Source organism: Eumetopias jubatus, unplaced genomic scaffold (genome assembly GCF_037043125.1).
Source record: "Eumetopias jubatus isolate StellerSeaLion01/CBP00866 unplaced genomic scaffold, mEumJub1_p1.0 scaffold_7, whole genome shotgun sequence".
Classification (NCBI taxonomy): domain Eukaryota; kingdom Metazoa; phylum Chordata; class Mammalia; order Carnivora; family Otariidae; genus Eumetopias; species Eumetopias jubatus.
The window spans coordinates 8,210,803-8,234,383 of record NW_028274813.1 but is presented as its reverse complement, the minus strand read 5'-3'; the positions used below and the strand labels follow the sequence as shown (position 1 = coordinate 8,234,383).

The following is a 23,581-nucleotide window of genomic DNA, read 5'->3' as shown; positions in this document are numbered from 1 at the left end:
CAGACACACTGTCTCCATGACAGCAGCTTGGACTGATCTCCTGCCATGCTCTGCACTGGTAGGACATTCTCAGCATATGTGGGTGGTGTTGGAGGTGTTAGCCACTGCCTGGGAACTTAACTGCACTTAAGTAGCATTTAACAGTAAGCCATCCAACTGAGGGTGACATAACCACGAGCTCCAGAATAAATATGTTCCATTCTCACCTTGGAATACTCCATGCACTTCTGCTGGCTTAATTGTGCTTTAAGGCCAGCCAATTGTGAACCCGGCGCGGAAGCAGGGACATTTCTTCTGTATGTGTATGTTGAGGTTAGGGGAACATGGTCACAATGTGAAAGATAAGTCCTGTTCCAAGTCTTCTTAGCACATGAGTCCATGTGCGCGCGTGTGTGTGTGTGTGTGTATGTGTAGAGTGTCTTTTTCTCAATGGATTCTGGACACATTGTCTTGCTGGGGAATTCCACACCCATGAGATGTGTGAATCTTGAGACCTCTTTGCTGACAAATACTCATTGAGTGCTCACCTTGTGCATGTGTTTCCTTTGGGGTCTCAACAGAAAGCAGATGACACATTTGAGACAAGATGATCTGAGGAGGGTTTATTTGCAAGGAGACTATTAACAAAAGTGTGGGTGTGGGAACCACAGGGGTGGAACAGTAGCTTGTGGCTCAGAGTCGTTATGGTGTTTGTCTGCAGATCTGAGGCACAAAGGGAGGGAGCTGTAAGCTGGAGGGGAGGGCCAGGGAGCAGTGACCTTCAGCTGAGGGACCAGCCAATTGGAGGTGACCTTGCCAACAACACCTATCCTCATCGATGACCCTTCTCACTAATATCCTTCTGCCTATGGATTTGGTGATTTTGAGCTAGAACATTGTTCCAGTCCGCAGTAAGCTTACAGCCACATGGCTGATGGAGGTTTAGACAATTTATTATAAATACAAACGAAACCATGGCATAAGATAATAGATGAGATGCTACGGAAGGTTAGGTAGACATTGAAGTGGCTTTGAAAGACAGTTAGGATTTAGATGTATGACAATCGTTGGGTAGAATATTAATACTATCTACTATTTATTGAGCACCTACTATGTGCAAAGCACTGTCTATAGATCATCTCATTTAATCCTGAGAGAAACAGGAAAGCAAGACTCACAGGAGTTAAGTAACTTGCCTTAGGTCACAAAGCTACAAATGTAGTGAAAGAGCTAGAGTTTCATTGCGGTCCGTTCGATTCCAGACCCAGGCCGTAGTGCACTGAACCAAGCTGCTGGGGGAATGAGCCTTCCAGGGTGGTGGAGCAGAAGGTGGGAAAACGCGAGCGCAAGTAGGCGGAGGAGACCCTTAGCTCACGGCACTATAGGGCTTCTACTACATCCAACCCTTTGCCAACACACTTATTTAATAAATCAAGCTACTGCGAACACTGGCAATACTTATTTCGGTTCCAACAGCATTGGAGGGTACAGTATCTCATCAGGACTGACTCGGAGGCAGTAAACCACACTTCCCGGAAGCCCAGGCGGGCGGAGGGACCCGGATCATTTTGAGGCTGGGAAAGACTCCATTTCCCAGCATGCAGCGGGAGCGCCGGCCCACAACTCCCGGCATGCGTGGGGAGGCGGCGCGGGCTGGCGCGGGCTCCGCCCCGCTCCTCTGCTGCCCCGCCTCTCCCGCTCGCCCTCAGCCAATGGGAGGGCTCTATACTGCAGTGTGTGACGGGGCCGGCGCCGCCGTGGAGTTGCAAGTCGGCGAAAGCGGCGGGAAGTTCGTACAGTGCGGAAGGCGACGCGTCTCCGGCTCCGGGTAGGGAGGCCGCGGACGGCGCGGTCCGAGAGCGCGGGCGCCGAGCGGGGACCGCGGAAGGGTGGCCGGGGGCTGGGCCGGCGCCGGGCGTCCGGGCGGCCGTGACCTCGGGCGGCGCCGCGCGGGCGTCCCTTCCTGCCGGTTCCCTTCAGGCCCAGCAGCGGCCCCGGCTTCCTGCACCTGCCAGGCCGGCCCCTCCCTCCCCCCCCCAGCGTAGTTGCTCGTTCTCGCGCGCTCAGACCTGCCTCGCGTCCTGGGCACTCGGGGCCCGGTCTCAGGGCCGGGGGCCGGGTACCAGCAAGGACCGATGAGGTCCCTCTGGCATCATGAAGTTCACATTCGGGAGGGGAAACACCGAATAGAAGCAAATGCTACAGTTTGCAGACCCTGAAAAGCTCCCTTGAAACCAGGACAGGCGATTGTAGGCCAGAGTGATGGGGGTGAGGAAGGGCATCCCAGAAGAGGTGACGTTTGACTTGAGAACTGAGAGGGGAGAGGGAGCCTGCCCCCCTGAGGATAGCGTTCCGGGCCCGGGAACCTTAGGGTGGGGGACTGTCTGTCCCCTTACCAACCTGTCTGTCCGCGTAAGGCCAGGTAAGAGCTTGCCCTAGCGGGCATGGTGCAAGGCGGTAGAGCTCCGTGAGTCGCTTATATTCTAAGGGATTTGGTATGCCTTCTCTCTCCCTGGCTGACACGGTGGCACCCTTTACTGATGCAGTTGTATCTGAGGGCAACACATAGTTTTTCCTACCGCCGAAATAGTTTTTGGTTCTGGTCTCAAAACTCTTAGGTGATGTGGTTAAAATCGACGGACAGCACCAGAAGCGTTGGGCGGAGAAGCAGAGAGAGGCAGACACTGGGTTCCTGTTGAGACCATCCATTTTTCTAACTTTTTTGTCAAGTCACTCATTTTTGTTTTTCTTTGTATCGTCTCTTCCCTTCCCTCCCCCATCTTTTTTTCTTGGAACAACTTGGAAATACCAGTTTGGCTGTTGGGGTGGCGGTTTTAGGGAGCTGTTGGAGAGCCTCATTAATCCATCCTCCCTCCCTCCCTCCCATCCACCCTTCCTTCCTTCCTTCCTTCCTTCCTTCCTTCCTTCCTTCCTTCTTCCTTCCTTCCTTCCTTCCTTCCTTCCTTCCTTCCTTCCTTCCTTCCTTCCTTCCTAAATTGCCTATCTTTTGAGCCTGAATTCACAAGAGGGAAAAAATGTCACTATTTTTCAGAGTTCAGAATCGAAACACCTTTTTATCATATGCTGAGCATCTCTTTGGGGAGAATTTAATCTACAGTTTTAAAGCAATTTCAGAGGGAAGCTAGGGTTCTTTATATAATCATTTTATTTAGATTATGCTGTTCAAAATGGCATGTAGTAATTGGAATCAAATTTCTGGATAGATAAGGTTATGTTCATCTACCCATAGAAGGAATGTAACTTAAGTAGTCACCTAATAATAGCTTTCTCTGCTGAAGTGATCACAGATGGTTATTCTCTGTGCATCTCAACATTGCTGATCCGATTCTGTTTTAATACAGTAAGACAACTTGAATTTAATAACAAAAAACTTGTGTGAAGTATCACTGTAAATTTAGTGCTAGTATCTGGTACAGATATCAGGTTTATAGTGTAGTGGCTTCTTGTTTAGTACTGCAAAAATTATGAGAGGTTATTTGTTAAACAAATGGGATAATGGAGTAATGTGTCAAGCATAGAACCTGGCATAGAATAAGTTACTAAGTGCCCAGGAAATGGTTCTGTGGAAAGCTTAGGCTAAGTTTTATTCCAGGATGCAAGTGTATATTTAAAACCAGCAGTACATTCCAAATGTTGACAGACCCTAAAATTTCTTAAATAGGCCACTTTTTTTTTTGTATTTGAGAACTAATGTGAAATAATAAATATGTAAGTGAATGTCTTAGATGTCTAGAAAAGAAAAAATAAGAGTTTATTTTGATAACTGTATATTTTTGCCTTAAAGTCATCCCTAATAAGATACGGTATACCATGAATAGAATTTTGAATTGAAAAATAAAATTTTGAAAGGATTTTTGATGTGAAAAATAAAACTTACTGGAAGCTTTAAAATTTACCTTACATCAAATGAAGGATGAGTCCTAAATTTATGCAAATGTGCAAATGCTGATAACACCATATATCAGGCAGTGAACCTGATGGGAATTAAGTGCTGCCTCTGTGTATGTGGGTGAGGCTTTCATGCAAATTGATTTTGGTGGGTTATGAGAATGGATTGGTACCCGAATAGGACTGGAGAGTATTTTTTGGACTGGTAGGATATTTTCCACGCTTGCCAAGGTTATTTTTCAGAGTGAGCAGAAATAGACTCATTTATTCACCAGATATCACGTGCCTGCCTACTGTATGTCAGGAACTGGGCTAGCTGGATATAGTCTCTTCTTGCCATTGGAGTGTTGTGTTTAAACACGTTTTCTTTGTTTTAAATTAATAGAGGTCATTATTTTTGATTTCAGTTGTCTAGCATCCAGCGCACAACAAGTCAATATATGTATAGGACACATTTGAAAAACTACACTGTTATTGATAAATGTAGAAAATATGGAATTTTAATAAGGATATAATATTAGTTTAGAAAGGTGACAGAACCTGACAAAGCACTTAGCTAGGATATGTTTGTATTCTAGAATACGTTTGGCCCCTTGACTGAAACTCCTGTGAATGTGTTCCTCCTTGGCATTGTAAATATGAGAAGAGGGCTGCGCCCTTTAATTTTTCCCCAACTTGGTTCCTGAATGCTGTTTACCTAGCATTGAGGTTGCTATTTTGAAGTAATTTCATGCACTTTCCCAATTCGTCCTGCCCCAGCTCTCCCAGTGTAGTCTGTCATCTCTGCACTGAAACCAAGCACAGTCTACTACTCTTCTGGATGACATGGGCAACCCTTTTGAAAAGGAACAATCTCTAGAGAGCCTAGAGAGGGATGAGGTGTGCCCTTCCCTCCCAGTAAGAGTTAGATTTTTACTATTCATCAATAAATACTAATGACAAGAAACTACTTAGTAGTAGCATTCTCCAGTAAATTTATTAAGAAATTTGTTAGTCACAGCATCTTTGTCAACTTGGAAAAACACAGTGTGAATTATATTGTTTCTTTAGTCTTTATGTGGCTACATGGACTTTGATGATTCTTTGCAGTAATTCCTGTCTCTCCATGGGTTTCTGGCCCATTGGATGGGAACCGGTACTCTAGGATTTGAAAATTAAGATAGACACTGTTAACACTGGCTAGTATTTAGGGGGAGTATTAAACATACGCACATACTAAGATATTTACCAATAAAGCCATATACCTTAAGTGGGATGATGTAATAGGTGGAATCATATAATTAAATTGCAAGGTTATTAGTTGGGAGATTTAAGAGCATTCTGTCCTCTACCTTTTAAACAGATAGCATATTTTATTGGAAAGAAACATTTATCTTAGGACCTCACTATCTAGTTGGTCCCACAAGGGACCTAAGAACTGCAAAGTCGTTAGGAACAAGGACAGCAGCACCCCCTGCCTCCCACTCTTTTGGGGGAAGTTAGAGTTCTTTCTGTGCATTTATTTCATCTCTTTGTAGACTGGTTGTCTTGCTGCTGTTTGCATGTGGATGTCTGCTCTACAGCTAGCTCCTTGTTTTAAGAACCCAAAAGAGATTCCATTATCCATCTTTGTCATTTATATTTAAAATTAAAAAAAATCATGAAGTTAGAAATTTTACAGCTAACTACAGCTTTATTTCAGATTAATTGCTTTTCTCCAATTGTTTTACCAAGTAACAGCTGAACAAGTGCCATTGTTTGATGATACCATGTATAAATGCATTGTGAACACATTTCACAATACTAAGAGTTGGAAAGTGCTGTTAAACCTTCAGTCTTCATAGGCTATGGCTGGAAGACATAGAAACAAACTTGTACTGTTTCTGTTGGCAATACTGCCTTTTTTTCACTTCTTATTGCAGTTTACTGTGTAATATGGTAACAGAGCTAGCAACAAAGGGGTTATCTCTAAGTATACATTTTTTGTTAGAGGTAGTAAGATAAAAGTTTTAAAAATTTCATTTTTTTTTTAGCAAGCTAAGCTCAGGTTATGACATTTTAGAGGTTTAATCTTACCGGTTTTTTAGGCCTTTAGAAAATATTTTAGAAATTGTGACTTTCAAATTTACATTATCTCTCATGCTGCTGGTAGGAATGTAAAACAGTACAGCCACACTCTGGAAATGAGTTTGGCAGTTTCTTAAGAAGCTAAACATATACTTAACAATTGTACTCTTGGGTATTTATCCTAGAGAAATGAAAATTACTCACGAAGACCTGTAGATGAATGTTCATAGTAGGTTTTTTTATAATAGCCAAAACCCCAAAACAACTCTGCCTGTCCTTCAGTGGGTAAATGGTTAAATAAAATGTGGTCTAGCCATATAATGGAACACCCATTTATAATAAAAAAAAGGAACAATATTGTCGACGTGTGACAGTTTGGGTGGAGCTTAACGGACATTGTACTGAGTGAAAAAAGCCAGTCTCAAAAGGGTGTGTGACTGTATCATTTGTTTATATAGTATTCTTGAAGTGATAAAATTGTAGAAATGGAGAACAGATCAGTTTCTGTGGGGTTGGGGCTGGGAGTGGTGGTGGGTTAACTCTGAAGAGGTAGCACAAAGGAGTTTCTGTGTAGTAACAGTTCTGTATTCTGATTGTTTTGATGGTTACACAAATCTTTACATGATGAACTGTCCTAGGACTATACATAACACCCATAAAAAGGATGTAAAAACTGAAATTCGAATAAGTAGTTTAATTACTAATACTGCATCAATGACAATTTCCTGGTTTTGCCAGTAGTACTGTGCTTGTCCAGTGTATGGCTCACCCACATTTTATTTAACCATTAACCCACTGAAGGAGCAGTGGATTTTTTCTAGTTTTTGGCTATTACACATAAAGCTGCTAGGAACATTCATGTTCAGGTTTCTTTCTTTTTCTTGATTTATTTGAATATAGTTGACACAATGTTACATTAGTTTCAGGCATACAAAAGTGACTGGACACATGTATGCATTCTGCACCTGCGCAAGTATAGCTGCCATCTGTCAGGATATATTGCTGTTACATTATTAACTATATTCCTTACATTGTGCTCTTCCTGTGACTCATTCATTCCATAACCAGAAGCCTGTGTTCATGTACAGGTTTTAGTGTGAATATGTTTTTATTCTTATAGGATAAATGCCTAGGAGTGCGAATGTTGGGTTGTGGGGTAAGTGAATGTTTAACTTAAGAAACTGCCAAACGTCTCCACTGTAGCTGTACCATTTTACAGTCCTATCATCACTCTATGAGAGATGAAGCTTCATCACATTCTCGCCAGCATTTGGGGTTGGCAGTATTTTTTATGTTAGCCATGATAATAGGTGTGCAGTAGTATCTCATCATGGCTTTAATTTGCATTTCCCTAATGGCTAATGATGTTGAACATGTATCTTTTTTGGTATGTCTATCTTTTTTGTGACTCGTCTGTTCATATCTTTTGCCCATTTTGTGATTGGATTGTTTGTTTTCTTACTGTTGATTTTAGAGTGTCCTTTGTATATCCTGAATACAAGTGCTTTGCCAGATAAGTGATTTGTAAATATATTCTCTCAGTCTGTGGATTGTCTTTTCGTCTGTTATACTGTCTTTTGTAGTCCAAAAGATTTTAATTGATGAAGTCCAGCTTACTGATATATGGGTTGTGTTTTTGGCATCATGCATGTGTCAGAACTCTTTTATCTAATCCTAGGTCAGAAAGATACTTATAATTTGATGCCTTACATTTAGATCTATGATCCATTTTGGGTTAATTTTTGCACAGGATATGAGGTTTAGGTCTTCGGTCTTTGTTTTTCTTTTCCTTTTGCCTATGGATGTCCAGCTGTTCCAAAACCATTAGTTGAAAAAACTACCCTTGCTTCATTGAATCATATTTTACCTTTATAAAAAAAAAAATCAAATCAATTGGCCATACACAGTAAACTTCATACCAAAATGAAGACAGGAAGTGAGTGTGCAATGAAGTATGAAAATTAATACAGATTTATGGAAGTATGACATGGCTTGAGTCTTAAGTATGTACAGATTTGAGAGGAGTGGGAGAACATTTTAGAGAATAGCATGAGCAAAGACAAGTCCTAGAAAAAATAAGAACTGGCTGTTTTAGGGAGCAGGTAAGTGAAGGGGAGAAGGAAGATGAAGGATAGTTGCTTTATGAATATAACCATTGGCTAGATTATAGAGTCTGTAATTGGTTTCATTTGCTCCTGCGGTTCTTGAGCAGGAAAATGATCCAGTAGAAATGGGCATTCATAGAGGTTGTTGTAGGCCCTATGTGGCGATAACAGGTTCACAAGGAAGAACAGGGTATAACCATAGCCCTTGACTTAGTGCATTGTGTCAGGATGTCTACTGGAAAGCTCGAAAAGTGGTGTAATGCCAGTATTAAGTCCCTAGTATTTTCTAGGAGAATCATGGTAGATTTCAGACTTTTGCCACTGTCTTTGGCAAAGAGAACTCTGCTGCACTTCCAGACTCTTTCAAATTAATACTATCGGTACATTTTACATGTGGGAAGGAGAGTAGTTTCTGTTGGCTCATAGTTGACATGGTTGACATTTCTTATCAAGCCTGAAGGTCCTCGACGTGAGCAACTTAAATGGTAAAAGCATAAAGAGTTAATAAATTGGTCTAATGAGGAAAGCTAACGGCACCGCCTTTATTTAATCACGGCAGGGAAGAGTCTCGGGTTGTTCAGTCAGTGTGTCCTGCCGCATGTGTATGAAGAACTCTACAGAGAGTGAGGGCCAGCAGTCTTTCTAAATTACTGAGGGCTAAACAAGGACACATGTTCCAAATTGCAGCATTCGGGATGAGCCTTAGGTCAGACTCTGGAAGAATTTCCAGACAATAATAACATTGGATATTTCACGCAAGCAATCCAAAAGATCTTTAAGGCCAGAATAGGAACCTTCATGTACTTTGGGAACATTTTGCTGTAGTCAGGGGGATGTGACAGGGACAGGCCTTGAGTCCTCATTTGTTAATTTTGTGACCCAAATTACTCAGTTTTTGTTTCTTAGCACTCGTTTCATTTCTTGATTTCTTTCTCTGAACAAATTATACCTTTTTCCCCCTATTTATCTGTGGGAATCTCTTGGTTTCTGCTTTCTTGCATTTAAAAGATTATCTTGGATATTGATTGGACTTCTGTCATTTAAAAAATAATCACCCAACAAATAGAACTTAATCTCAGGCAGACTGCTAAATATTAACGCATTTCTGCTTTTTTACTTAGAACATGGAAAAGCATGTCATCCCATTTTTTAAAACAATGATGACTTCTTGAGCAAGGATTTACTGCCTAAGAGATCACCGTGACGTGTGTTAATGAAAGATTGGCAGTGTGAAAAGCTTTAGCGCGACCGCTTGTCTTCAAAATACCTTTCCTGTTTGATTTAATTTCTTTAAATTAAATCTGATTCTTTTCTACCAGTCTAGATCTTTTTCCCACTGAAATGTTGAGATTGACCAAGAATATTTCTTTTGTGATTGCAACCCTTCAGTATTATCACAGAGGTTTTTTTTTTTTTTTTTTCTATGCAGAAGAGCAAGCTCTTACAGTGCTATGCAAGCTGCCCATTTAAAACTATCATTGCTTGGCACCTATGCCCTAGTGACAGTTTGACCAACATGTGAGCAGGCACACTGCCATCCTGACAGATGGGCGGGAGTATAGGCAGCCAAGAAACCATGTATCTGCATCTAGTGTATTTGTTAAGGGCAGGATTCCCAGTCGGGGATGTTCAAACGTCTGTCCATCCTGAGCTTTCACGCCTATGGATAAAGGGATGTCATCATTAATTTCAGCTTCTGACTGAGATTCCGTGGATATAAGAGCTTCTTGGCTCTTTCAGAAGTAGGCAATTGGGGACAATCAGGATAATTGTTCTCTCCTTCATCACAGGACTACTTCAAATAATCCGTTCCTCTTTCTTCTAGCCAGCTAGGTTTGCAGTGAGTACAAACCTGTTCAGACATTGTCCCTATACTGCTAGAATATGTGCTGCTTCATTTGTTTTCCAGAGTACAAAAGCCTTGGAAGTCATTTAATGTTTGTGCTTTGGACAGCGATGTGTGTGATTGAAGTCAGGTAGGTCTGGGTTCAAATGTTAACCCCTGTATGACATTAGGGCCACCTGATTTTACCATCAAATCAAAGTAAAATAATACCTATCTCAGGGTGGCTGTGAGAATGAACTGTGAGATGTGTGTCTGAATTACTTGGTATAATGTCTGGCCCACAGTAAGTGTTCATCATTACCACCATCATCGTTGCTTTAACATACCTGAGGGTATTTTTCTCTGGAGAATTATTTGAAACAGGAAATCTTCTTTCAGCTCATCCCCCACTATTTTTTGAAAGTCATGTACTGAATATTAGCGCATTGTCTGGTCTATAATGGAATGCTTCCAATGACAGGGAACTCACTACCTCTAGAGCAGGTTTTTCACCCATGGCACTAGTGACATTTTAGATGTGTCATTCTTAGTTGGGGCAGGGGGTTCTCTGAATTGTATGATGTTTAGCAGCATCCCTGGCCATGGGGACAAAATCATCCCAGGTTGAGAATCACTGTTCTAGAGACAGCTGATCCTGTTTTTAATCAAGTTAGCAAGCTTTTTCTTAATATTGAGTGGAAGTCTTCTTTATTGTTTCTCCTACCCAACTCTGTCTTTTGGAGACACTTAGAACAAGTGGTGTCTCTGTTCTGTATAATGTCTTTTCAAATACCTGAAGATGGTCATCAAGTTTTCTCAGTCTTCTTGAGTTGAGACATCTCCAGTTCATTAGCTGTTCCTTACAAGGCATGATTTCATGTCCATTTCACCACATTGATGGCTTTCTTTTGATTTAATTCCATTTTTAAACTGTAGTGCTTAGAATTGAATGCAGTACTCTAGGGCTGGTTTAATTAGTAAAAAATAGAGTCGCATCTCTTGTTTAGCATTTTTCTTCTATTAGTGTAGGGAAGAATAATACCTTTCTTCTACATACTTTGTTCTTATTATCAGCTATATAATAGCTTTGATGACCACATCATACATCAAACTTGGGTGATGTTGAGTAGATATGTCTAAGCTGTATCTTCTTCATCCTGTTCTCAGGCATTAGTTTTGGGGTCCAACATGGGAGCTTATGTGTATCCTGTTAAATTTTTTTTTTATTGGATTTAGCTAACTGCAGTATTAATTCTTGGCTGACTTGGAAGTTTCTTTTAAAAGAGGTAGCTGATGATGCCATCAACTGAGATTGAAAATACAGGAGCAAGGGCAGTGTGTTTGCATGTGTGTGCATGTGCGCATGGAGATTGCAAAGGGGATTAAGATGGAAGCCTGGGGAACCCCGATATTAAGAGGCATCTACGAGAAAGGAGGGAAGAAAAGATACCAAGGGAGGGGTGGGCAGAAGGTAGAATGAAAATGAGAGTGTCTTGGAGGCTGGAGTGACTGTGTGAAGTACTGTGGTAGATACTTGAATACAAAATGAATAGGACGTGGTCTGCTTTCTCTGCACATTTGTATTTGCCCTGTCATTTAACTCTGTTCAGTTAATGCTTGGAAAATTAGTCATCCTCAGTTCTTCTTCACACTCTTGCATCTATTTGAATTACCAAGTTCTACTGATTCAAAAAAAATTTTTTTCTGAAGTATAATACACATACTGGAAAAAGAGCACAAATATTAAGGATCTAGCTCAGCAATTTTTTTTAAACAAAGTGAACACACTGAAATCACCACCACCCAGAGCAAGACATTCACTATTCTAGCACTCCAGATGCCCCTACTGTGCCTCTTTCCAGTAATTACTCCCACCCGAGGTAACAACTAGGCTGACTTCTATTATTATAGCTTAGTTTGCCCACTAAGTGGAATTTTACCATATCTAATCCTTCTTACCAAGCTTCTGTTATGCAGCATTGTGTCTGAGTTTCATCTTGCTGCATGTAGTTTGTTGTTTTTTTGCAGCTTTGTTGTCCTGGTTATCTGTTACTGCATAACGCACCACTCCAAACTTAGTGGGGGAAACAGTAACCATTGTATTGGCTCATGGACTCTGTGGGTCAGGGATTTGGTGGGCATGGCTTGTCTGTGCTCTCTACAGTGGTTGTGGTCTAGAATCATTTAGAGGTTCCTTCATTCACATGCATGGTGCCTTGGCTGGGATGTCTCAAAGATGAAGATCATCTGGGATTGTTGGCCACAGCAGCTGCATGTAGAATTCTCTACTAGGCCTTGGGTTTTCACAGCTTTCGGCTGGGTTCCCAGAGGAAGCTTCCTGAGAGTGACTTATTCTTGAAAGGCATATAGTGTCACTCTGTATACTATTGGTTGAAATAGATACAGGCCTGCCTGGATTCAAGAGGAGAGAACATAGACCTCATGTCTTTCTGAGAGAGGTGTCAGGATTTGTGGCCGTTTCTAATAAAAGTCATCACAAATTATATACCACAATTTACCCACTGTATTGCAGATGAATTTGAGTAATGTCTCCTTTGGAGCAGTTATGAATAATGGTGTTGTAATAATTCTTGTTCATATCTTTTGGATCACGTATATATTCATTTTGGTTGGGTATATAAGAGTGGAGTTATTTTGCCACAGTGTGTATGTATCTTCAGCTTTGATGGATAGATATTGCTAGACAGTTTTCCAAAGTGGTTGTACCAATTTATGCTCCAACTAACAGTGTACCTGAGATCTAGTTGCTCTGTAGTCTTGCCTCTACTTGGTACTGTCATTTAAATATTTAGATTTTTTTTTAAGATTTTATTTATTTGACAGAGTGAGACACAGTGAAAGAGGGAACACAAGCAGGGGGAGTGGGAGAGGGAGAAGCAGGCTTCCCCCCGAGCAGGAAGCCCGATGCGGGGATCATGACCGAGCAGAAGGCAGACGCTTTACTGACTGAGCCACCCAGGCGCCCCTAGAATTTTTTTTAACCATTCCGTATTTGTGTAGAAGATCTCAGTGTGATTTTAATTGGCATTTCCTTGATAAGTGATTTGAGCACCTTTTCATATACTTGTTAACCATTTAGTTATCCTGTGTTGCAGAGTGACTGTTCACGTCTTTTGCTCATTTTTGACAAATTGGGTTGTCATTTTCTTATTGAAATATTGGGGTTTGTATATATTCTGGATATGAATTCTGTGTTGAATATATGAATTGTAAAAATGTCTTCCCATCCTATGGCTTGCCATGTTGCTCTTGTAACGTGTCTTTTGATGAACTAAAATTCTAAATTTTAATCAGTTCCATCTTATCAGTCTTTGTGGTTAGTGCTTTTTTATGACGTGTTTACTTTTGCTGCCCCAGTCATGAAGATTTTTTTTTTTTTTATGTTCTACTGGCTTTATTATTTTACCTTTCGTATTTAGGTCTGAGTCTCCAGGAATTGATTTTTGTTTGTTGTGAGGTAGGGAGATCAAGATCCTCTCCACCCTCCCCCCCTCCAATATGTTTATCCATAGGAGTAGTAGAAGGTAGCATTGGTTCGGGTGGACACAGCTGGAAGTTAGGGTTCCTATATTCCTAGCCTTAGCCTAACCTTTCATGCACCTTCTGAACTTGGACTTATTATTAAACCCTTCTGGCTTCAGCTTCATCTGTAAAAGGAAGGATTTGAAAGAAATGTGTTCTGATTTTCATTCTAGCTCTGGTTTGTTAGATCATTCTATCTAGTCCTACAGTTTTATTTAGGCTTGTTAGACTCTTCTTAGATCTGAATTCTATCTGATGTATTCATGATACCTCCCAGCTTTCTGCTATCACCAATAGTGATGAGTATGGCATTTAGATCTTCATCTAAGCTACTGATGAAACACAGCTTTTTTGATCACGTTGGCACATCACTGCCCAAACATGGTCTTCTGATCTTCTTGGTATTTTTTTGTCCCCTGCCAGGAACTCATTATTCTGTTTTAGTAAGCTGTGGTTCAGGACACCAGTTCAGTTTTTGAAAGCCTTTTGCATATACTTTTCTTTATACTTGCCCCTTACTTTAGTTTCTACTTGAACTTCTAAGAGTCACAGATACGGTGTAGAGTTTCATGAATCATAAGAAGTTGTTTGTGACCAGTGAGTTCATCTAGGCAGTCTCCCTCTGGAGCATCTTACATACGTGCTTCTGGAAAGTGGCGCACCTTTGAATACCAGGTTTACACACTATAATTGTGTCCTAAGTAGAATAGTCAGGAACCACCTGGATGACAGAACAGGAAATCTGTCATTTGCTGGTTCCTGTGTGTTCTTAGAGGCCTGCTTTGGGGTAACTTCTACCCTTCTTTCAGAAGGTAAAGTTTTGTTTCGATAAAACAGTGTAACTCCAGTATAGCTATATTGTTCCTTCCTTTATTATCCTTGATACCACATTTTTCTTCTCATTAACTTCTTTAAACACCCTTATTGAGATATAGTTCACATACCCTACGATTCACTCATTTAAGGAGTATTGTTCAGTGGTTTTTAGCATCTCCCGGGGACAGCAACTATTGTCATAATCTACTTGTACAATATTTTCATCAACCTTAAAAGAAACCTCCTACCCATTAGCAGTCACTCCATTCTCTCCTCACCCCCCACAGCCCTAGGAAACTATTAGTCTGCTTTTGTCTCTATAATGCCTATTTTGGAAATCTTACATAATTGGGAGTTGTAAAATATAGGGTCTTTTGTAACTGGCTTCTTTCACTTAGTATAATGTTTTAAGGCGCATCCATGTTGTAGCAGGTGCCAGTACTTCGTTTCTTTTTATTGCTGGGTAATATCCCATTGTACGGATAGATGGCATTGATTTATTCATTCATTCGCTGAAGGGCATTGGAGTTGTTTCTGAGTTTTGACTGTTTTGAGTAATACTGTTATGAACATTTATGCACAAGTTTTTGTGTGGATGTGTGTTTTTATTTCCCTTAAGTATGTACCTACCACTAGACATGCTGTGTCATGAGGTAACTCTGTGTTTAACTTTTTAAAGAACTGCCCAATTGTTTCCCAGAGTTGGCTGCGCCATTTTACACTTTCAGTAGCACTGTAGGTGGGTTCAGATCTCCAAATCCTCACCAGTACATGTTATATTGTCTCTTTTTGTTTGTATCTTTGTGAGTGTGAAGTGGTATCTCACTGTAGTTTTGGTTTTCATTTCCCTGATGATTACTGCCATCAAGCACCTTTTTTTAAAAAATTTTTTTAAAGATTTTATTTATTTATTCATGAGAGACAGAGAGAGAGAGAGAGAAGCAGAAGGAGAAGCAGACTCCCCGGTGAGCAGGGAGCCCGATGCGGAACTCGATCCCAGGACTCTGGGATCATGACCTGAGCCGCGTCAAGCACCTTTTTGTGTGCTGTTGGCCATTTGTACATCTGTTTTGGAGAAATGTCTGTTTGAATCCTTTTCCCATTTTTAAATTGGGTTGTCTTTTTATTATTGAGTTCATTAGCCTTTTAACATTCAGTTTGATTTATTTTCAACTAGAAATATTCTTTTGCTTTGGTTTTCTTTCCTTTGTTTTTCTTTCATTTTGTTCAGGGACCATTCATTCTTTCTGTAGTAAGGGAGAGAGTTAAGGTGGTTTTCAAGCCTTTTGCATTCTCTTGGCAACAGCTTCCCTTGGCAACCTACATAATTGTGGAATACCTTAGACTGGAAAATGTACATCTCCTGACTCCTGGAATAGATCCTTTATAGTTCATACTGGTTCTATTTTTTTTTTCCAGCTTAATAAGTTTATATATTTTTTTATTTTTTTCGGTTTAATAAGCATATATATATATATTTTTTTATAGTTCATACTGGTTCTAAAATGAACCATGCTTCTTTCTCTACAAATCAGTAGGTAAAACTCCTGGCTTAGACTTCAATCCGAGTTATTTTACAGGTGAGGAAAAAAGACCTGGAGAAGTTGGACCATGTCTAGGTTCACAGCAGGTAGACCTGGAGCATAGCTTTAATTCACTTCATTCTTAAGAAAAATCTGTTGGTTTCTCACGAGGTGACAGCTTTGTGTTAGACTTGGGATACCAGGGTCCCTGACTTCCAGATTCTCACAAAGTATGTCAAAAGAGAGTGACATATATGCAATTAATGGTAATACAGTGTCATGGTGCTGTGAAATGTGGGTGAGGTTGTAGAGTCTAGTGCTCTTAACACCACTCAGTGCTGAAATTTGCACTTTCCTTTCCTTTAGATTTTTGAGTAGTTGGTTTTGTCTGGACCACTTAGTAAAGAACGGTAACAAGAGTACCATCATTCAGATGCTGAGATTGCAGAAGAAACTGACCTTAGCATGTTCAGGGTTTTACACTGCAATCTGAAGATAGTCTCATCAAGTACAGTGTTTTTATGCATATATTATTAACTGTTTTTTCAAATATTCTTTAGTGATTTATTACATTGTTTTTTCCCTAAATTTGTCAATATTTTTTTTATTAAAAAACAACTAAAAACTTCTTTCTGAAGATCTTTACATCAGTGATTTATTTCATTACTTCTTTTGTTCTTTTGATCTTTGGAAGTCATTCTTTTTATTCAGCAGAGTTGGGCTGGGTATTTATAGTAACATGTGACTGTACTTCTGTTTTTTATACTGTTTTAATGGCATTTGTAATAGTATTAGATTGTAATATTAAAGCATATATTTTACCACCTTAAGACTTCTTGTTTTGCAAATGATTTATTCTGTAGTATGTGCTCTCTTTTAATGCTTGTGTTAAATAACAAAAAGGCATTTTTGTAAAATTTTATTTTCCATGCATTTATTTTGAATCGCGGTTGGTCCTGCTAACTTATTGGTTGTAAAAGCCATGAATAAATTATTTAACTTCTCTTATTCCCAGTTTTGTTATATGCATTCAGGATAATGCCACCTATGTTTTATGGTTATTTTAAGAGTTAGAGATAATGCATTTAAATTAGCCAACATAGAGCCTGTCATATAGGTGCTTAATAGTGAGGGTAGCTATTGTTATATGTTAGTTGATTCATATATAAGAGCTGTAATTAATGGTTAAGTGATTCTTTCTTGTATATGGATTCAGTCATCCATATTTTTACTCATTTAGGATTATTTGGGCAAAAATAAAGGATCATATTAATGTAAGAATTCATGTCAGTATTCACTTTCAGTTAATAGTCTTTCAGATTGTATTGCTCTTTAAAGACTGACCTAGGCTTTACATCAAAACACAAAGGTATGGGCTTGTCTGCAAATGTAGGCATTGAGAGTTGTTTTTCTACATAGTCGATTGCTCTGTTTTTAATTTGAGGCAGTGGCTGGGCTGACTTGGGCAGATCCTGATGTTAAAAGAGCACAGGCAGATTCCAAAGTAACAACAATGGAAAGAGCTACTTGGTATTTTATGTAATACAAGTTCCTTTATTAGTCATGAAGAATTCTTTAAAAATGTTTTAATTGGAAAAAAAAAGTTTTAATCGAGGGGCGCCTGGGTGGCTCAGTCGTTAAGTGTCTGCCTTTGGCTCAGGTCATGATCCCAGAGTCCTGGGGTCAAGTCCTGCATCAGGCTCCCTGCTCAGCGGGGAGCCTGCTTCTCCCTCTCCCACTCCCCCTGCTTGTTGTTTTCCTTCTCTCGCTGTCTCTCTCTCTCTCAAATAAATAAATAAAATCTTTAAAAAAATGTTTTCATTGAAAAATAACATACACACAGTAAGAAATTTAGACAGTATAGGAGGATAAAGAATGGAAACTAAACCTACCACAAAGGCATTTTTGCTACCAATTGATTATGTAGGGTACCAGTAATATGCTATATATATATATATATATATATATATGGTACATTGTTGCACAAGTCCTGCGAGTGCTAATCATATATATTCAAGCATATGCAGCGTACATTTTTCACTTAACTGTATCTTGGAGACTGTTCCATATTGATGGATATAGGTTTACCTCATTTTTTAAATTGCATATTCATTCTATGGCTATGTCATCATTCACTTAAGTTCACTTTTGATGTAAATTAAGGATGTTTCTAGTCTTTTGTTATATTATGCTGCAGTGAATATCCATGTACATGTTAACCTTAAAATACATTTATTTTACTGGCAGAAATGGATTCATTCAGAAATAACAGAATTGTAATTCAGGACAAGCAAACTGTGGCAAAACCAGAGGTAGTCCGACAAAGGAGAGGAACATTATTTTACAGAGAAGAAAGAGGAAGCTGGGAGAGGGTGTTCTGAGCGAAAGTCCACTGGAGAGAAGCAAAGGTTCTGGGTGCTGAGGTTTCTCAGTGGCTGAGCTGGGTGGGCGATCTATTTCTTGTGGGAGATGCAATGTACATCTTTCCCTGTGGGACTTGTAATTGATGGTTCTTTTCTGTTGACCATTCTTCTGCTGGGTCTGTAATTGACAGTTCTTCTAGTAATTGATGTTGAGTGGTATGGTTGCACCTTCTAGCCTCCTGACTCCACTTTAGTGAGGTTTCCCTTCGTTAATTTTCACATACATTTGACAGGATGTGAGTGTACCTATAGGACAAATTGCCAGAAGTGGACTGAGCCCTAGGGCTGTGTATGTAACATTTTGGTAGCTAATGCTAAATTGATGGGCCTGGTACTCCTACCAGTCCTGTGTATTTTCTAACTCTTTGAATTTGGCTAATCCGATAGCTTAAAAATGTGATTTTAATGATAAATTAAGCCTTACTGTAATTTTATTTTTCATTTTATTAATGAAGCTGAGCCTATTTGCTGTTGATCTTCAGGGTATAGTGTTAGTGAAAGAAATCATGGTGACAGACAAGTATATAATATTTTACCTCTTAACCTAAGACACAGGTGATGCAGATAAATGTATTTTATTTGTTGTTTAAAAAGAAAAAAATGAAGGATAAACTAAAAACTAACAAAAGCAGTTACATGGAGGGAAAGGACAGGAAGGCTGGAGAATGAAAGCTAGACTTCTGAACACATCGTGTGTTGTTTTGATTTTGGAAATGTAAATGTTTTACAAAATTATAAAGATTCAAAGAGAATATGTATCAGTTAAATATTTAGGTTAATGTTCTTTGGAACCAAGGATTTTAACAGAGAATAGAGACAAATATAAAGGCAAAGAAGTTAAGCAAAAACCTATAATCCTAAGTTTGAACAGGAAATATCGATATAAACTTGTGATGTATTTTCTCTTTGAAAAAAATGCTAGCTTTGTCCACTCAAAAGATCTAGAAATAATGACAGTTGGGACCAGTGAATGTCGTAGGGCCCAGATTTTGGTCTCTAATCCATTTTCCACTAAAAGAAGACAGGCTCTTTGTAGAAGTGATTAATTTTAGGTTTGGGACAGGAAAATGAGCCTGAGGAACCTGGAACATCTTATACTAGAAAGCAAGGAAAATGTCCAGGACTGTTGGGGTTGAATCAGAAGGATATGGTGGCCAACCCAAAGGGCTTCCATTGTTCAGTGCAAAAGGGAAAAGAGCAGCCCTGGCTGCAGAAGCTGTCTGACATTCATAGACAGGCCATGTCCTCCGGTTAAATGTAAGCAATCTCACAGAATACCTCAGATGGGGTTTCACTCACATTATGATAAAATGAAACCAGGCACAAAGCCAAGGTCTCTGTGTCGTCCACAAAATTCTTGACCAAAATGAGTGATGGCTGCTTCTTTACCACTTACAGCCTTATCTTCATTCTAGTCTCCCCTCTCTGACATACCCAGTCATAGAATTACCCCACTTTCTGACATCCAATTTAGGGAAACTCCTGCTTCCTTAGGTTCTCCCCCAAATTACCCAGCCAAAGCCTGAATCCTATAATAGATTCTTTTTAACATTCTCTTACTGAGCCACCCTAGTGTTGTTCCCTTTGGAATGTGTTCTCCTAACTGGTTTCACTGTAGGTGTGTTCCTGGTGTTCACTGAAGGGCACTGACACCAGATTGATGACAGAGCAGTTTGGGCAACAACAGTAACAAAAGATGTTGGGGAACACATTCAGTGACAGTAGAGGGACCCAATCAGCAAAATTCACAAAGGGGGAAATTTTACAAGACAAACGACAAGGGAAGGGAAAAAAAATAAAAGAGAGAGGTGGCATTTGTCCATTAAAGAGATTCAAAGACACATCCACCAGATGCAGCAAGTAAAAAATCAGCTATAAGGAGACACTTCTTGAGACAATTAGGGAGTCTTTAAACTTGTTACTAGATGATATCACAGAATGATTGTCAATTTTGTTAGATGTGATGATATTTAGTGACTATATTTTTATTTATTTATTTAAAAGATTTTATTTATTTATTTGAGAGAGAGAATGAGAGATAGAGAGCACGAGAGGGAAGAGGGTCAGAGGGAGAAGCAGACTCCCTGCTGAGCAGGGAGCCCGATGCGGGACTCGATCCCAGGACTCCAGGATCATGACCTGAGCCGAAGGCAGTCGCTTAACCAACTGAGCCACCCAGGCGCCCTAGTGACTATATTTTTAAAAAAGTAACAGAAGAATTTGCGTATGAAACGATATGATATGTGGGGTTTACTTTGAAACCGTCTGCAGGGGTGAGTGGATCGGGTTTAGGGAAAAAACAGATTGGCCTTGTGTGAATAATTGTTGAAACTGGGTGACATGTATGCAGGAGTTCATCATACTGCTTCTCTACTTTGTATGGTTTTGAAAATTCTCCTAGTAAGGAGTTTCTAGAAGCCTTTTGTATTTCTTTTTCTGTGAATTTCCATCTGCACCTCACTTCTCCATTTTTCTGTTGGGTTTTTGTCCTTTTTTTTAAAGAAAGGAATCTTTAAATACTAAGAAAATTAGCCTTTTGTCATGTTTTATATACTGTTTTCATTTGTCTTTCAGGTTTATGCTACTTTTAACCTGTGGAGAATTTTTAATTTGTCAAACAGTATGGCTTGACTTTTATTTTGTTGTCTCGAAAAACCTTCTTGTCTCTGGGACTCTTTAAAGTTTTTCTTTTATGTTTTCATGAAGACCCTTTTAATGACTAGAGTACACTTCTGATATGCTCAGACTATTTGGTCATCCTAATTTACTTTCCAAGTATTTAGAGCTATTCTCCCCTCGAGCCCTGCCACAAGAATATATAAGGAAAAATGTTGTGCAGTTGCTATCCTGTGTAGATTTAAATGTGAACACCCAGGGAATTAACTGTAAACAAAGTCTGGTTGTTAATTTTGTCCTCAAATAGGAAAACTAATGGGAAATCTATCATTTACAAAATTACCAAAACATGCTAAGTGCTGTATAGACATATTAACAGTATAGTTTAACCTTTTCCAATTTTAGAACAGTTTCAGTGTTTGCTTAACATAGAGAATCATTCCCTTGTAGCTCCTTTTGTAGGGCCTGTGGGTCACCTCCCTTTGAAGTCAGCATCTTTAGACTTGCTCCCTTCTTAGATGTCATGCCTTTGTATGGGCAGAGCAGGAAGTACCCAGCGTCTGCTCTCTGTAGGACGAATGAATGTTACTGGAATGTCTTCTTCGAGGCAGACCTGTTAGGACTCCAGGGATGGATCTTCTAACCCTCACATCTAAAGTCAGAAAGAGAGGTGCACAGCAGGACCTCACCGGATCCTTCGCCTTTCCAGGGAAGGGGTGGCAGCAAGGCCTCCTGCCCTTCTGTTTGAAATTGGACCATCCTGTGTATTTTCAGTTGAAAATTAATTCTGCAGTTAGTGCTCCTCTTTTAGAACTCTTAGAAATCATTTAAAGGAAATTAAAGTTGAGGAAATACACTTGATATACTGTATTTTAAACATTTTATTCGCTGTACCAAAAAATGTTATAGTGTAATGTAAATCAGTTTCCCACTACAAGTAAAAAACATTCTGACTAGGAAGAAATTTTTCTTCTCTGAAAATACCCACTTTCTTTCTCAGAATTAGAAGCGTGAGTCTTCACCTAGTTCTTTCCAGCGTAGGTGTGAAAACCTGACTAGTGTGACAATTGCTTCCAAAGATGGTGTCACAGTTTGAGTTAGCTTAATGTTTTTCAGGAATAAGCCTATGAATTTATAGGATCATTATCTCTGGAGGTTCACTTCTGTATGCTCATGGATGGTTGTGCTGTATCTGACTCTTGTTTTGTTAGTGTCCCTACAGGTACCATATAGCCGTGAATGCTTTTCCTACTTATGTTCATATGCCTGGTTCTCAGAGTGAGACCAGGGGGACTGATTGATTGGGTGTCCCTAATAGGAACTCACAATTAACCTTCCTTTGTCACAGGTTTTTATGTTAAATGGTATTGATAATAAGTATGTTGTTATTCTATGGATCTCCTTACAGTTCAGGATTTGTGGGGATAAAAAAAGTAAGTATATGAAGACCCTTGGTCTGATTGGGAAGAGGCTATATAAACTCAAGATGCTGTATTTTATTTTTTAGATGATTTCTTAGCAGTAATCAAATGCATTAATCAACTTCTGATTAGCTGGCTCATTTGTAAGAGAATTGTCTTTAAGTATATTGCTTTCAAATTGTTCCTGATGTAATTTATAATTTAGCAAAAGAGGTGATGAAGTTCTTTGTTGACCGATTATCTCTTGTTTGCTTTTATTCTTTGACTTACTGTAGTTTGGCAGGAAGCCATTTATACCAAAACATGTAATTACTTTTTAATCCCAAATAAGTTTGAAATGTAAATGAGTGATTTTTGATCTGGGATATGAGGGGATGGGAAAAGGGTGGTTTTTTGGGGGGGCTCCTCTTGAATCATTCATTCACTAATTTGTTTTTTTCCAAGTTCTGAAATGAACTGGAGGGAGCTTTTATTGACATCCTCTTATACAGTAGGATTGTGTGTAACAGAGCTAGTATGTTGAAAATGAGTGACTGAACTGAACGTAGAGAGGAACATGTGCTGGCTTATCTAGATCGGTGGTCCAGTCCGTGTATCACCTCTTCTGTGTGGCATTTCAGCACATGGTTGCGGGGCTCTTGTGGAAGAGGCCCTTTCTGTTTTCAGAGTTCTGCTGGCAATTGCCATGCGTAGCCAGGACTCAGAGCTGCTGCCGTAGACCATGATACTTATGTAATTCAGTTTATAATTTTGCTCTGAACTTGCTGGCGCTAGTTGAAAAAATGAGAAAACACGGGGTTTCAGAGATCTTCCTATCTTAAAAACTTGCAGCCCACTGGAAGAGGCACTTTCTCCTTGCCCTGAAACCAATAGAGTTTGGTTCTGTAGATGTCTACAGCTGCTCACTGTTTTTAATAAGTAGTTTTATCAGAGGATTCAGAAACATTCTTTACCTGGAGGGCTTTTTATTGATCCTTGTTTGAAGCTGATGATATAAAAATCCTAACCATATGAAGGTGTTTCTGCATGAAGCTAAATGCAGCTTCTTGAGGCCAAAGATTGCATTTTATCCATGTGCGTTTCCAGCTCCAAGCATCAGTTTCTGGCACATATTTTGGAGGTGTTTCATAAATGCCTTTGGAATAAAGGAGTTCAAATATTAAATATTCTGATTCTGGTTAACTAAATTGTTGTAAAGATAGAGCTTAGAAAATGTAGAGTAAGAGATGATTAGCATGTTTCCTAGACCATCTGTCACTAATATCAATTGTTTCTGCTTGGCACTGAAGACTTGTTTGGGGGGTGGGGGGACGGTAGTGCATGTAAAGTTTAAAAAAAATCTAAAAATCCTCTTAGGTTATTCTGCACCCCTCTG

General features: G+C 39.5%; 1 protein-coding gene across 6 annotated transcripts in view; it reads left to right on the top strand.

Moving 5' to 3' along the window:
- The first annotated feature begins 1,724 nt into the window (after positions 1 to 1,724).
- VRK1 (VRK serine/threonine kinase 1) overlaps positions 1,725 to 23,581 on the top strand; it is a 114,598-nt gene continuing 92,741 nt past the window's right edge. For 2 of the 6 annotated variants that reach the window (XR_003608423.2, XM_028099098.2), the window contains exon 1: positions 2,087 to 2,401. Coding sequence is in view for 3 of the 6 variants with exons in the window: in XM_028099098.2 (XP_027954899.1) it covers positions 2,242 to 2,401 (160 nt within the window). In the remaining 3 variants the exon portion in view is untranslated. Of the gene's footprint in view, positions 1,808 to 2,080; positions 2,402 to 23,581 lie in introns of those variants that run through there. The other 4 variants (XR_015768462.1, XR_015768460.1, XM_028099084.2 and 1 more) reach the window with 4 other exon arrangements.